The sequence below is a fragment of the Equus asinus genome, chromosome 24, assembly GCF_041296235.1.
Source record: "Equus asinus isolate D_3611 breed Donkey chromosome 24, EquAss-T2T_v2, whole genome shotgun sequence".
In the NCBI taxonomy this organism is placed as follows: Eukaryota; Metazoa; Chordata; class Mammalia; order Perissodactyla; family Equidae; genus Equus; species Equus asinus.
The window spans coordinates 60,590,137-60,606,693 of record NC_091813.1 but is presented as its reverse complement, the minus strand read 5'-3'; the positions used below and the strand labels follow the sequence as shown (position 1 = coordinate 60,606,693).

The window sequence follows — 16,557 nt, the reverse complement described above, 5'->3', positions numbered from 1 at the left end:
GAGTAATAAGATATGATCAGTGGCTTCCAAGGTTTTGGTGATATTGGTCCATATAGGATAGAATCTAAAGAGTAACTTTCTCAATTTGGTTCATTCCATACGATTTTTCTGCCTTTCCTGATTGAGCAGGTGAGATTGAGATTTCACAGATAGCTCACCATAGAGTTGGAATCATATAGATTATAGTGGAGGGTTCTTTTTGCTACAAATATGGATTCTTCAAAATAAATTCTGTAGCATTTCATCTGTGCTCTCCAAGCTGTGCTACCACAATCCACAGGCTTCTTTAACAAAAAGAAAGGAAAAAGCTTTGAAATGTGCATTTAAAGAGTTCTCTTTAATTAACTCAGTAGGAGAGGGTCACAATAATGGATGCTTCTCCTCTTTCATTTTGTATTTCTGATACTATAAATAATGCTCTGTGTGCTGAATTATTTCAGAGTTAAGAAAAATAGTTTGCCCAAAGAACAGTTTAGCTGTCTGTATATTGTTACAAACCAATCTGGAGTAGCAGTGTCCTGGAAAATCCCTACAAGCTATGTTTCAAAACCATTTTCAACATGGGTGAGCAAGGAACTGAAATCTCTTTGTGAGATGAGAAGCTAGAAAGTTGCTTCTGTATGCCACTGGAGAACTCAGTGCATTGGGTCAGTAGGGCAGCATTTGAGCTTTCCCATTTCTTCCTTTTCCCCTAATAATTTTATGTGTTGTCATTCCCAGTAAGGAACAAACTGTCAAAGCACATAAAATTTATCCAAACTTACAGAACTGAGCAAGGCTTCTAAGTTTCTTTCTTTGCCAGTTCTCTGACAATAACGGTAAGCTCCTAGGCCAGGTCAGGCCAGGATCCTTTTTCAGAAAAAGCATGATCTTGGTCGATTTTTCATTTTTTTCATTGCCAAGCAAGTCTAGTACCCATGATTGTGTGTAATGGTTTTATTGTGGTTCTTTGGAAACCCTGTTTACACAGAGGGGGTACAATGAGATCCGTGAAGTGAAACAGTTCCATTTCACCGGCTGGCCTGACCATGGAGTGCCATACCATGCCACAGGGCTTCTTTCCTTTATCCGGCGAGTCAAGTTCTCCAACCCTCCCAGTGCTGGCCCCATTGTTGTGCATTGCAGGTGAGTGGTGGTCCAAATGGTGTTGACTCTCTGCAGCCAGCTTTCTAAAAGTATCAAGACAAGGCTTTTAAGCACAAAAACTAACACGTGCTTACAAGGTTCCAGCTTGCATGTATTACAGATAAGGTAAAACAGCAATAAAATAAAAGTTAGCTGTAAGGAGGCTATAAAATAGAAACTTAAATAAATGTATTCATCCTAATGTGTGGCAGAGAAACTCTAGTGTCTAGACACTAGTCACTAGACACTAGTGTTTTAGTGTCAACATCTGTATTTTGTTTTTTATCACTTTTGCAAATCCCATATTGTATGGAATGGTATGTTAAAATAAAGATTTCTTACCAATTTAGTAAATTTCCAATTGAGTCCCAGCTTTTAAAACTAAATTTGAGACATACAGAGTTACTAAATGGCCTAAATTGCAAGAATTTACACTGTAAAACAGCTATTTAAGAATTTTTTTAAAAACATCCATCCATCAGTGGACCTTGAAAACTACATCAGTGAGATCCAGCAAATATATGCCAGAAAAACATGAACATTATATCAGACTTTCTTCTGATTAGAAACTTCTCTTAAAACAAGCATTCAGACACGCTAGAGGCAAATTACATGGTCTGATTTTGAGATGTGAACAGAAACAATATGTGCTGAATCTGAAAAGCTTTTCCTCAATGCTGCATACCATTCTCAGATATTGTCCCCTCCAAGCTATGTAATAGACTGTACTTAAGTATTTTTTTCTTCCTGAAAATTCAACCTATTCACTATTTAAATGACCATGTACAAAATGGGGGGAAAAAACCACAGAGAATGAAATAGAAGTAAGGCATCCCGTAAGGATCAGATACTGTGTACCTTAAAAAAAGATCTTCAATTCGATCCTTCTCAAGAAATCTGATGTACTTTTCAATTACTTTCCTGTCTTAAACCCTGGGAACAGTGATTGAGAAGATGGTAGGCAAAACAAAGAAATAGAGATAGCTACAATATCTTTTACTTAAATTTCTTAAAGAACAGTGGGTTTAAGAGAAGTGACCAAATCTGAACAACAAAGAAATGTTAATAGCCCATCTGTGCAATTATAAAATGAGATAAACAAGTTTTCAGTTCAGGGATGTCTTGACTTATCATAGAGGTTTACTTCCCTATGAATTGCTTGCTTCAGAGGTGCTCCGAGATTCTGAGATACTCTCTTGAAACACAGGTGTCATTTTCCACTTACACTCAGGTATCTCTGAATTTATGGAAAAGAAGAAGCTGACTACAAAGTGAACTCCCCCCCAGAAATCCCAGCTATATCTTGTTTGGTCCATTGACTTCTATTATAAAATTGGAGAAACATTCCCAAGGGGTGAAATAATCAACGGTGTATTATGATTCAGTTACTGAATTAAATACAGTAAAATAGTGGCTATCTTTGTGACCTGTTAAGAATTACATTCTGTACCTAACAATTCATTTTCATTTTTTTCTTCAGCTTGCTATTCATATGTTCTTTCTACTATTGGTCTCCTCCCCATTGATAACCACCATTTTCTTCCCCACTCTCACCATTAGCACTTCCCCTGACGTGTGACTCCTCAGATTTTCCATTTAAAGGTTTTGGAATTAATTTTCTTTTACCTTGGTATTTACAAAAGTCTGTTTAAGATGTTGAGCCAGCATTCTTGCAGTTTGCCAGAGGACCCACAACTACATGAGTATAAGAGCCTTTCAATTTGAGGTTAAATTTTAAAGCATGAATCCACCCTTTGATCAGTTCTGTGAGCTTGAAATTCTGTGTATTTGATTTACATAAAATGAAGACTGTGTAAGCAAGCTATGGAACATGAACAACGTATATACAGTATTTTCAAAACACAATTTAATTTACAAAGTTTATATCTTTTAATTTGGAACTCTTGTTCCAATCTTCACTTGATAGCAAAGCAGATACTCTACCTGAAGTTATTTGTACACTGGTAAGTGTTTGCACAGTATGTACAAATGTTGTCTTGTACTTTGTTAAATCAATTTGATTCACCTGTCTGAAAGTCGAAAGGATCTTATTTAGGTTGCATAGATGTGCTTCCTGCAATTCTTTAGATTTGTTTAATTTTTTTCAGCGCTGGTGCTGGACGAACTGGCTGTTACATTGTGATTGACATTATGCTGGACATGGCTGAAAGAGAGGGTGTTGTTGACATCTACAACTGTGTCAAAGCCTTAAGATCTCGCCGTATCAATATGGTTCAGACAGAGGTATGTTGATTGTTGATTTACCACTAGTGGCCTTTTTTTTTTGCCCTCCAACATTTGTCAAACTAAACAGAAAATGTTTTTCACATAAGTCAATATTAGCTCATCAAGTCATATAGAAAAATATTGATATTTTATTAACATTTCCATATAGAGAAAATTATTTGTATTCTCCACCTTGATGTCAGAAAATTTTTATTAAAATAATACGAATTTTTTTTTTCTTTCTTTTGATAGGAACAGTACATTTTTATCCATGATGCCATTTTAGAAGCCTGCTTGTGTGGAGAAACTGCCATACCTGTCTGTGAATTTAAAGCTGCATATTTTGATATGATTCGAATAGACTCCCAGACTAACTCTTCACATCTCAAAGATGAATTCCAGGTATTTACTATTTCTAGAGCCTCTTTTATGAGCACTTCGTTACATGTGTTCTGGGCATTATTAATTCTTCTAAGGAAGGTCTTTCAAGTCAAATTTATAATATTTGACCCTATTTTAAGTATATGTGATACCTGTCTCTTTCATTATACATATTCTGGAATCACTTTTGTATTAATGAGCTCATATCTGCTGTATCTTGAAGGGCAAACGAGTTCAGTCTCAGGGAACAGTATGGAGAAAAGGTATCATAAAAGTCAAATTTGGTGGTGATTTGTGTGTATTTACAACTTGTTTTGTGCAGTCTTACGGATTTTGGCCTTGTTTCTTGTCACTTATGATGTGAAGTCAAGCGCATTGATGATAATAGCTGAAGTTTGTACTACACCTTGTCTCTAAATAACCCCAAATGTTTTCACTGCCCTTAAAACATCCCTGAAAGTATGTGAATATGAAGTCAAGAGTAGCTCTAGAAATCTACACTTTGCTTCTTGCCCAGTGCTCTTTCCAACATGTCGCAGCCTATCTTCAATTATGGCATATGCCAAAATGTGATACAAAGGATAGTTCCCAACTTTGAAGACAGGGCATCATCATGGGCTGCTCTAATTCTATTTCCTTTGGTTGGGCAATGCATTTTGCAGGTAACTGTGTTTATCTTTCCTTTTCCTTTAAGAAGCAGCACGTTGAACAATGTGTAGATTGTTTCTTTGTCACTTCTCAGGCTTCATTAGCTTTAACTACAAAGTCTATCAGCCTGTCATCATGGCAGATGCCGTTGCCTGTACAAATCCTTCACTTTCTACTTGGCCTCCTGAATACTTGATGGATCTGTGTTATGCCATCAGATGGGTCACTGTCTTTTAACCTGGGTTCCCTTTTCCTTTTAGACTTTGAATTCAGTCACCCCTCGACTACAAGCTGAAGACTGCAGTATAGCATGCCTGCCAAGGAACCATGACAAGAACCGTTTCATGGACATGCTGCCACCTGACAGATGTCTGCCTTTTTTAATTACAATTGATGGGGAGAGTAGTAACTACATCAATGCTGCTCTTATGGACGTAAGAGACTGCTCTCTTTGTTAGTGTAAAGTGTCATAAAAAGCTACATAATACGATGAACACTGGCTAGTTTTATTTTCAAGAAAATTGAAATGAACTAAAAAGGAAAATTGGAAACTTTCATTGAAATACCTTTGTTCTTGGAGAATGATTTTGAATTTCCCCTACAGGGATTCTTAGGAACCGTAAGTTTCAGGCTTTATTGTAAACTTGGAGCTTGATTGTCACTTACTGTATTCTGTACAGGAACTATCTGCAGGTAATATTTTTCATCTTAATTATTTTCAGAAAAGAAAATCATACTTACATATTTTGAATACAGTTAGGAATGAATTTTTAAAATCACAGAATGCCATCCTACTAAAGTTGTGTTAATTTGCAAAATTTTTCTCTCTGATATTAATGTTCAGTAATTTATAGCTTATTTGTTTTATTGCCCATCAATTAACAGAGACTATTTATAAGTAATTAGGGAAGTCATGGAAGATATCATGTTAAGGCATCCATCATAACAAAAGAACAATCTGGCCCCACTCCACACTTCATAAACTGTAGATAGAAGAGCATGCATTCAGCATGTTAGCATCCCGTAGACAGGACAACATGGAAAGAGAGTTTTAAATTATGTCTTTGGCCACCTTGCTTTGATTACCTTGGGAAGAAGCAAGAAGGGTATCAAGGTTCAGAATCCTTTTAAGTAGTTTATCACCTTATTTCATAAACATTTCTAGTTTTTGCCTTTAGCCTATGGAACCATAGCAAGGAGAAATTAGAAGTCAGAGTTCATTCTTTTGTGACTAATAATGAAGCTTTCTAAGTTATTCCTCCTATTGTGTTTTCCAAAATTAGCTTCTGATAGTAGAGGCTTAGAAAAGCCCACATTCTACTTCTAAGACTAATCTTTTAGTCAGTTACTTTGCTCTTTTTTGTGCTGCAGAGCAGAATAGTCTAAAGGCAAGCTCAGGAGAAAAGTTCTCATCTTTGCCATGATCAGAGTCTTGCCCAGCCATTAATCATAGCCACTGAAATCAGATTGGATCCTCATTGTACCATTTCTTCCCATTTTAGTTGTCTGGAAAGGCAAATATACTAAATACAGAGAAAACACACAAAATCTTTTTGCTTCTGAGTCTAGATTTGGAGTGAATAAAGGAGGTGTGAAAAAAGTAAAGAGAAAATAATAACATTAGGAAAGATATTGATGCCTTTCAATTTTGTCTTTGCCATCTCTGTCAAATTTTTCTTAATTTCCAGGTGGTTTTCCAGTTAATATGAAGACTGAACTTTGTACTCTGCCTATTCCTCCTCTCTGCTTAATTCCTGTGATTCAACACAGATATATTTCATAGTGGAAACTGTGCTGTGGATTTAGTAGTATAGTTGGGACTTCAGAAAAGTAAGGTTTGGTTTGGCTTCCAAGAACAAGGCTCATTGGTCAACACTCCCTGCTTCTCCTGCCCTCTCTCCCACCATTCCTGTCATACACCCTTTTGCCATGCCCTTGAAGATTTTGGAGGAGGGGCCAAGGATTCTATGATTTAAAAGCCTTAGATGTGCTCCTGTACTTAGAGAGGAAAAAAATAGGAAATCTTCAGTCTTCTCACATGTCATCTCCTCATCCATCTCCCCTCCACTGTGACTCAAAAAATGAAGAAATAGCTTTTAGCCTCCTTTGACTTACCGTCCATGGAGCAGACATTTAATTGAAAGAAAGCTTCCTTCTTTCTTCTGATATTTCTCATGAGCCTTCATACCTTTCTTAGGAAGCACTCACTCCAGCTGCAGATGTAAGATCTTGAGATCCTTTAGAAGCAACCAGGTGAATCACCATCTACTCAGATTTATCCTGCAGTCTTCCATAGAGTGGAATGCCATGGTTAGAAGTATCTCCCAAATGGTGATAGGATCAATGAAGTTCAAGGATCAGTTTCTACACTGATGTTAAGACACTTGAAGGACTTGAAGAGTAGTGTGATACAAATGAGTTAGGAAATCACTGACAGTGTTTATCCACATTAGGGAAATCTATCTCAGGCAACTGTCAAGTTATTTTTTAGAAATCCTTAGTTTAAGTTATTACATAGAAATACATATTCCTATTTTAGTGTAGATCATCAGTCTGCAGAATGACAGATTGCCCAGGCCAGATGAGCATTGCCTTTACTACTCCCTCCTTCTGGAAAGATAATGTAGTGTGTCCCAATCAAGGGATGCTTGGCAAACAAGGAGCCACTCCCTCTTAAGTGAGGCCAAGAAGTGCATTGATTTTATTCTTTGGCACTTGAAAAATCCTAAATGATTGATACTATCATTCTGACCATTGATATACATTAGAAATGCCCAGGAAACTATGGGAAGTGGATTCCCTCCAAGATGTGCAGAATGTGCTCATGATATCCATATAATGTAAAAACACATGAGTTTGAGGCATGTGTGGTTTTTCTTATTTGGAGTGGAGGAGAGCTGAAAAGTTATATATATAACAGTCGATAGATGATTGCTAGATAGATACACACACACACCACCCCCAGGGAATTTTGTGCCTACTTTGCCTTCAACCTCTCAGGCAAATTACCTTTAGAAAACTGAAACAGCCTAACAGGTACTTCATGGAGGATCTTAACCTCAAGAAGTTCTTCAGTTTCTTCTTTTGTATTCATCCTGTATTTACTTTCCTCGACAAAGTAAAACAAATTCTTGACTTGAATTGCTATTGAGGCATCGAAGTCTTACCATGAGATTGACTAATTACTAGTCCCAGCACATTTCAGTGGCCCAAATCTGTTATTCCATGGCTTCTGCAGCAGTCTGGCTCCATCTCCATGTGAAGCTATTATGTCTTACTGATCCTACACTGAAATTTATTGAAGCTGCTTGTACAACTGATCATGCATTTTAAGTTCTTTGTTTCTCCTTCTACCTTGTTTCTTCACAGAGCTACAGGCAACCAGCTGCTTTCATCGTCACACAATACCCTCTGCCAAACACTGTGAAAGACTTCTGGAGATTAGTGTATGATTATGGCTGTACCTCCATTGTGATGTTAAATGAAGTCGACTTGTCCCAGGTTAATGGCTATGGGTTGCTTTTGTGTACTTACGCAGAACTTAATAAAGTAGTAATAAAATGCTAAATCTGCTTTATACTTACTTAGAAAAAAATCATGCTCATTTTCTTTTTCTTTCAAAATGTTCGTAATCTAGGGCTGCCCTCAGTACTGGCCAGAGGAGGGAATGCTGCGGTATGGCCCTATCCAAGTGGAATGTATGTCTTGTTCAATGGACTGTGATGTGATCAACCGAATTTTTAGGATATGCAATCTAACAAGAGTAAGTTAATGTTTAATCGTTGTAACTGAGCGGATCCAAAACAGGTGATCCTAACCATGATGGGGCATAATTCCATTCAGACAAGAGGGAGAGTAGAATTAATAGACATTATGTAATCAATCTCAAAGCTAGTAACCAGCTTATACCTTAGTACTAGAACAAAACTGCATTGTAAAAACAGGCAAGCAGAAGTGCTGGAAACTAGGTTTCCTGGTCAGTTACTGGACTAACATATTCCATCTATAAATCTAGATTCAGATGCACTGGTTCAATTGAGTTTGATTGCCTGGACCTGGCTGCTGATCATATGTAGACTTATCTCAAGGTTGACTGCATGTGTTATTAGTATAGACATCCAGCCCAGAAAAGGCGTGCAATTGAAAAATAAGAATATAATAATAATAATAATAATAATAATAATGACAGAGAAGATGCTTGACCTCGGGAGTAAAGGTTATGTCAGATCCACCATTGTAGAAGGGTTCCATGTCACTATTGCAAGTCCTACATGTGAGAGAGAACTCCAGCCACCATTGATTCTCCTCCCACCTACAATTTCATTTTCTAGACATCCCAACATCTGGCTCTGCCCAGATCTGTAGACAGAACCAGTGCTGCTGCCACTTTGCCTTTCCCCAGGAGCTAAGTAGCAACTGTGTCCCTCAGGAATCTTCCTTTCCTTACTTTTCATGTGCTTTGAGCTAAGTGACAAATTAAGCTTGGAGTCTCTCTCCTTCCAAAAACAAAAAATACTAATAAAAAGTGTTTAGATTATGTAACCAAATAGGAAGGAGAATTTGAAAAGAAAATATTAGTAACTTTCATGTAATAACTTTTTTCTTAAAGAGAAAGCCTGCTTTGATTTTTAGAGCAGCAGCTCTATGTATGTGTGTTATTTTAAGTGTGTGATTAGGATTGTGGTGTTTCAGTGTTCCTCATATCAAAATGGCTATATGTGTTTCTGGTTAATAAGTCTATATGTATATAACTATAAGCAGAGGATAAAATTATATCCAATTCTCTTGCTCATTTCGGTGGAGAAAAAAGGATAACTTCAGTGTCATAATATTCATGCATATCTTAGATGTTAATTTAAATGGAATCTCATTATGTCTGCACATCTGTGACATGATTCTTGTAATATTTTAGCTGAGAAACTGTAGCTGCTAAACTAAGAAAGTAAGACTTGGATGTTAATTGAGCTGTTTTGTATGAAAAATATTCTGGGAACAGGAACTGAAATCTGTGCTACATTTTTTTGTCAGCATATTTGTTTATGTTTCTCTGTATTAAGTGTTCTGGTCGTTATTAGTGCATGCTTTTTTCTGTTCTAAATCTCATTATTTAGTGTTATTTACTTCATCAGACATTTAGTATGCACCAATGAGAGTTTGGGTGTTGTACTAGGTAGGTCCTTGTCCTACCAAAGATTTATGAGCCCTTACCATGTGGAGCTTCAGATCTGATGCCTTATGGTCTGGTTTACTCACGTATTGCATATTCTTTCTTACGTTTTCATTTGCGGGTTTAAGCTTTGGGCTCATTCATTCAACAATACTATTCTCTGGATAGTATTTTGCTAGATTCTAGTGACACAGAGTTTAGGGGAAAAAGAGAGATTTCCTGTCCTTAAAGAATTTTATTTTATCAGGGAGCACAACTGTGTAATCAATTATTTATAAATAATCGTTAGTTATGAGTAATTAGTTGATTAAACTAATTGTATAATCATTTATTCACAAATATGAGAAATTTTATAGAGAAAAAAATACAGAATACAGAGTGTTTGACTGAGTGATCTGACATAGCTGAGTGATGGTGATCAGAAATGACTTCTTTGGGGCTGGCTCCGTGGCTGAGTGATTAAGTTCGCGTGCTCCGCTGTGGCGGCCCAGGGTTCAGATCCTGGGCACGGACATGGCACCGCTCATCAGGCCACGTTGAGGCAGCGTCCCACATTCTACAACTAGAAGGACCTGCAGCTAAGATATACAACTGTGTACGGGGGGGGTTTGGGGAGATAAAGCAGAAAAAAAAAAAAAAAAGGAAGATTGGCAACAGTTGTTAGCCCAGGTGCCAATCTTTAAAACAAAAAAAAAGAAAAGACTTCTTTGAGGTAGTGATATTTAAGCCAAAATTTGAAAAATCAGTAGAAGCTATTGGGGGGTGGAATAACCAACTATCCTGATTTACACAGGACAGAGAGTTTTCCCATGACATATGAGTTTCAGTGCGAAGACCAGAAAAATCCTCAGCAGACCCAAGACAAGTTGGTTACTCTCTTTGGGATTGAGAAAGGCAAACAAGAAGGAAATGTTCAAAGCAAAAGGGAAAAATGTGCAAAGTCCCCAAAGCAAGAAATGAAGTTGATATATGGATTAAAAGGCCAATGTGTCTAGAACTTGAACAGTGTGTTAGAATAAAGGGATGGTTGGAGAAGGAGGCGGAGCCAGATCATGTTAGGAGTTTTAAGCTTTAGCAGCAATTTGGATTTTATGCTAAGATCATTTGGAAACCATTAAAGCGGGGAAACGACAAGATCCTATTTGCATTCCGAAATAATCCTGATGCATGCAGTAAGAGCCGTTTGGAACGGGATCAACTAGGAGGTAATTATATAAGTTGTGATTGGGAGTGCACTGGTGCCAGTAGTGGAAAAGAGGAGACAAATTTGAAAGTTATTTAACTAATATAATCATACAAATTGATTATTGGATAAGGGTATGAGAGAGAAGCTTGCATAAAGAATAATTCTCATGTTTCTTGCTTCTGTAACTTAGAATGTTTCTGCACTAGTATGTACATATTTCAAAGTTACATCAGCTAGACTCGTGTAAAGGTCATTTATATCATGGTGTAGATTAGTATGCACTTTTTAGTAAGAATTCTAGTCCCAACTTATTTACGTAAAAATACTTTTCTCTCAACAGCCGCAGGAAGGTTATCTGATGGTGCAGCAGTTCCAGTATCTAGGGTGGGCTTCTCATCGAGAAGTGCCCGGCTCCAAACGGTCATTTTTGAAACTGATCCTGCAGGTGGAAAAATGGCAAGAGGAATGTGAGGAAGGGGAAGGCAGGACGATCATCCACTGCCTGTGAGTGCGGCAGCGTGGCCTGGCTGTGCAGGGGCGTGGGGCTCACTTCCTCATTAGCCTTCCCATTGTCTATGTCAAAGAGTGTCTGACTCACGTCTTAACAGACCTTTGTAGATATTATTTTAAAATAATCTTGTGTCTCATTAAGTTGCGGCCCTCTATGCCCATGGCGTATTCCTAGGCATAAGATACTGAGCTAACGTCATCTTCATGTGTCCTTCCTCTCTGCCCTGTATGCATACATGCACACATATGAAGAAAAATTAAGACACAAATGGAAAAAAATTTAGAAGATAATGGAAGCGAATTTCTTTGCTTTCAGAAATGGTGGTGGGCGAAGTGGCATGTTCTGTGCCATAGGCATTGTTGTTGAAATGGTGAAAAGACAAAATGTTGTCGACGTGTTCCATGCGGTCAAGACACTAAGGAACAGCAAGCCCAATATGGTGGAAGCCCCGGTGAGTCACAGGGTTTTAGTTGGAGAAGGGTGGATAGAGACTGGTCACTCATATAGCTGCTTATTGATTTGACTTCATATACACATCAAGAATTAGATGTGTCAGTGAGTCTTTTGGGACTTTCTTGCCTAATTGATAAATTGCTGAGTATCCCCATCTCCCCACATGAGCTTAATCACATATCACATAAACTGCTAGTGATGAAGAAAACTGTTTTCACTTAATTTTGGGAAATGTATAGGATTTTCTTTCTGTTAGAGGCAATAAATATTTGCAGCAGTTAACTTTGGTAAATGGTTTTATATTAAGAATAAATCCTGCTATCTAGGCTTTATTCTTGTTTATTTTTATTTCTTAAAGCATCTTGAGTTAACTGGTAAATATTAATCTGAGGGATATACTCATAGGTTGCATCAGCACTTTAGACGCCCGAAGATTTTAAAGGGCAACTGAAATTTATTTTTGTCATTATCTATAATTCTTCATTTCTGTTTGATTTATAAATTTTCACACCGTTGTCCTTGACAGTTTTCAGCTTTTACCAATTATAGAGTGTAGTTCGTATGATGCTACTTGAATTTGCCAGGGCTCATAAAATCAGAACGCAGCTTAAAAAACAAGAGCAGGTAGGGATGTGTATGTGGGAGTTCATCCGGGTGAAGGTGTATGCAGAGTAAGAAAGAAAAACTTCTCTAGCATATTTTACTTCTAAAAAGAGTTGTCTGTGGCTTACACATCTGTGCATGGTGGGATAAGGTCAGGAGCAGCTGTGTAGTGTGTGCTCACAGGAAGGTAAACCAGAAAAACCAAGGCATCATTGTTGCTTGCCCTACATTTATCGAGATGATCAGATAACTAACATGAGCAATTCAATAAACCTTTAAAGTATTTTCACCACTTCCTGCTCATGGATTGTTCACACAAGAGCTGCATTGCTTCCTGAGACAAAAATCTAAAGAGTTACATTTATACTGTTTCACTTTTAAGAGTGGTGACAAACTTCTTCCCTCAAACCCCCTCACCCTACCTCATCCCTCAGGCTATTGCAGTCATCCAGATGAGACGGTGTTGGTTTTGACTGGGGTATCGGCAGTGGAGGTGGAGAAAGGGGAATGGATTTGAGGGAGTTTTTGAGGTAGAATTCTCAGGTCTTTGTACAAAATGGATGGGTAGTGATTATGTCTTTAAATTGTTTGCAGTCTGCAGATTTCTTAATGTAAACTCTGCCTCTCTCTCTCAGATCAAATCTTAAAATCATCAATGAGGTCACTTCTGGCCTCAGAATTCAAATTTTACCTCCAAATTTAATTCTGATTTCCCACCATTACTTTAAAAAAAAAAAAAATCTCTGGTTAAACTCTGCCATTCTAGAACCTTCCAAAGAATTACTGTTTACCTTTATGTTCATGTCCCCTGAATTCTGACTAAACACCCCACCCTCTGATTTGGGTTTGATCAGGGTTAATGATTAGTTCAGTGTGCTGTTGAATTGAACTGTCAGGTTTGGTAAGGAAATTTACAGTGTAAACCAAATTGCTGGAGGCTTAACTGTTTTCAAGCACTTGTTGGTCCTTCAGACACACTTGCCACAGAGGCAGGCTAATTTAAAATCACACCTGCTTGATATTTAGGGTAGGATTGATAAAGACCTCTTGGGGAAAGTTATTACCCTAGTTTATTGCTGGAGACACCTGGAAGTTCTCTTTAGAAATAATACATGTTTTAGATTGGGAAGTTTTTAATGAGTTACATGTTGTAAGTCATAATTTTTAATACAGTCTCTGAATTTTTCTAAATTCTTCATGATGGAGCAACAGACAGATGGACTTAAAAGGAAAGGCAGTTTTAACTCAAAAATTTTATTGCCAATCAAGTTGTCTGAAATATATAAAGCAGCAGAAATCAATTTTGAGGTATAAATAAGCTCAAAAAAATTTAAGAACTACTAACTACTCTTGAAAAATTTACTTAAATACTTTGATGAACCAAAAACTGTTTCATAAATTAAGAATTTGGAATTGTGAAGAAAGGCAGTTTGAAATGACTGGCTTTTTTCACTGCTGAGAAAAAAAATCTGAAGTGTGGAGAAGAATATTTGCACATGTTCACTGCAGCATTATTTATATTAGAGAAAAAATAAACCCAGTTTAATAGTCAAACAATCCATATGTTAGACTTTTATGTAGTATTAAAAGAGATGTTAATGACCTGGGGAAAAGAGGCATAACAATGTTAAACAAAAGAAAATAAAATATAAAATTATATCCTCAAGTGCATGTATGTAATTATATTTCTTCTAAAATAATAATTTCAACAATGCGTAAAAAAGGACTGAAGCAAAACTAAGTATTTTGACAGCAGTTGTTTCTGATAATAGAATTATAAAAACTCTTTTTTCCTTTACTGGGAGATTTTTCTGTAGTGATCAGATACTACTTTTATAATCAAATAAAAAATGCTGGAGATTTAAAAAAAGTGATAGAAAATATGAGGCAAAGCTAACCTATCTTTTATATCAAGTTTATTTTTCTTAAGCAGTAATCATTAGACTCCAATGTAAAATACATATGCCCAGATATTAAACTTGTATATAGAAAAAATAATTTTGTAATTCTTGAATAATCTAAATTGGTTGCCCAGTGTTCTTTCGGTAGCTAGGATTCACCATCAGTCTCCGCTGTCGTAACTTTCCTCAACCCTCTTGTGTAACGCCTTTCAGGAGCAGTACCGCTTCTGCTATGATGTGGCTTTGGAGTACCTGGAATCCTCGTAGAAGGTGAGACTTCACAGTGCGTCCAGCTCAAACCTGCTCGTCTGTTGAGCCCGCGGCTGTTGCACCTGTGAGACCTGTGCAGAGAGATTTTCCTGTGGGGGGTGGGAGACTTTTACATTCGAGAGGTGAAAGTATTTTTCTTATGAAGTTGTGTATCTTAATAAAAAGGACTCAATTAATTTCTATGACTGTATGAAAGCATCAACATTTCGTGCCACATAAATTATATTTAATAAGAACCAGATTCAAACGAGGACTGATCAGTGTTTGTACAGTGAATATGCAGCCTTTTCTCTCCTGGTTTTGGTAGAGCCAGCCACCATGTTGCATGAATTAATACTTTCTATGTGGCATTTTTCTCCCTTTTCTAGATAAAAGATGTTAAATCTTTAAAGGAAGAAGAAAGAAAAGCTGTGCAAATTCATAGTAAAGTTCATTTTTTTATATGTTTCAAGTGTAGCAGATCTCTATATAAATATATAAATATATATAACTGGCTTATTTTCTTTTAATGTGCAATGATGGCTGGATCATTTAAAGTTCTTTTTAGAAAAAAACATAAGCCAAAGACTCAAGTGTAAATATGTCTATATGGAGAAAGCACATTCTATTTATTGGTTACTTACATTCCTTTTTTGATGGCTAAAATACTACCACCACACAATCATTTTTTTTTTCTGAGGAAAGCTTTTTCTTTCACTAAAATCAATTGTAAACGATTTTTGTAGATTATTTTTTGTATGTTTTAGTGTAAGTAGAGGATAAACTTTTTATTCATAAACCAGGAAGCGATGTTCTTTATAGTGATTCTCTTGTGTACATGCTTGTGAATTAAATTTATGTAAAACACCTTGGTGATTGGGTCTTTTAATATAGGACCAAATTAAAACATTTTGCTAGAAATGAGTAATTTTTCACCATTTCACTAGGTAAATAATGGTTTGGTGATCATCTATGAGAACTGCACACATTCAAAGGCCTTGCTGATGACTTGTACAATGTTGAACATAGCCTTGAAGCATCATTTACATTTTAAAGGGATTGATCTTTTCAGCCTATGACCGAGCACGGGTCAAGAAAACAAGATGGCAACATTCGTGCTTTTAGCCTCAAGTTTTAGCAAACTGTAAACTGGCAAGGTGATAAAGTGTTTCTTTTGATGTTTACATACACAAGGTTTGGTTCTGACCATAGGAAGCGTGAACAAATCAGTGCCAGATTCCTGTTTTGTGCATTGTTACGGGATCTCAAGTGAACCTTTCTAAACGTGGTCTTGTTCACATGCTCCACGTAGCCGTACCTTTCCATCATCAGCTTGCAGTGTGTTATTGACTAAAGCATTCCAGTCCCCTTTCTAGATTGCCAGTACATGACATGGTGCTTATAAAGATTTAATTAAAGTAAGAGTGAAATAAAGTTTTTATAATTACAATAGCTATTGTTTGCACATCATTTTCTCCTCTTAATTTTCATCCCTTCACTCCCAAATGAATAGTCTATTCTCATTGATAGAAGTAGACCGCAAAAATTCTATTAAAAGTAAAACGAATGTCCAAGCACTAATTTCTTCCATTTTTATTTCTTTAGTTGAACATCCAAAAGTCCAGATGAGTGGAGGGGGGAAAGGCCAGGAGATTGACATCAAATTTCTTTTTTGTATTTTTGTGTCTCTATCCTTTTATGTAATATACATTTCCTTACTTCTTTCTCATAACAAACTTGGCAAATAATAATAATCATCCCTGTTTTACCAATGATGAAACTGAAGCTAATGAAAAAGTAAATGATTTGTCAATAGATTCAAATCTGGGTCTGACTGTCCACTAAAGACACTGCTTCCCAGTGACATGACGAAGAAATCTGGCACTTCATTCTTATTGTTCCTCATTAATTGATTTTCTCATAAAATGTTATCATTATGGGCATCTTCAAACTTCCATTCGCTGTGTACATTATTGGAACATTTGTGACTTTTATTAGTAAGAACTTCGATAAGAAAAATTTTATCTTTTCGTAGGAAAACTTACTTTTCATTTAAACGTGGATGCATTTAACAAAAATTCCACAAACTCACCCACAGTTTCTTTCC

At 36.6% G+C, this 16,557-nt stretch overlaps 1 protein-coding gene across 11 annotated transcripts in view; it reads left to right on the top strand.

The window, feature by feature from the left end:
• Positions 1-15,900, top strand: part of PTPRK (protein tyrosine phosphatase receptor type K) — a 514,767-nt gene extending 498,867 nt beyond the window's left edge. For 8 of the 11 annotated variants that reach the window (XM_044753877.2, XM_044753876.2, XM_070496689.1 and 5 more), the window contains 9 exons: positions 971-1,125; positions 3,234-3,369; positions 3,604-3,753; positions 4,641-4,814; positions 7,750-7,881; positions 8,018-8,143; positions 11,074-11,237; positions 11,560-11,695; positions 14,415-15,900. In XM_044753877.2, coding sequence (XP_044609812.1) covers positions 971-1,125; positions 3,234-3,369; positions 3,604-3,753; positions 4,641-4,814; positions 7,750-7,881; positions 8,018-8,143; positions 11,074-11,237; positions 11,560-11,695; positions 14,415-14,468 — 1,227 coding nt within the window. In that variant the 3' untranslated portion in view covers positions 14,469-15,900. The remainder of the gene's footprint in view (positions 1-970; positions 1,126-3,233; positions 3,370-3,603; positions 3,754-4,640; positions 4,815-7,749; positions 7,882-8,017; positions 8,144-11,073; positions 11,238-11,559; positions 11,696-14,414) is intronic. The other 3 variants (XM_070496694.1, XM_070496690.1, XM_070496687.1) reach the window with 1 other exon arrangement.
• The last annotated feature ends 657 nt before the right edge of the window (positions 15,901-16,557 follow it).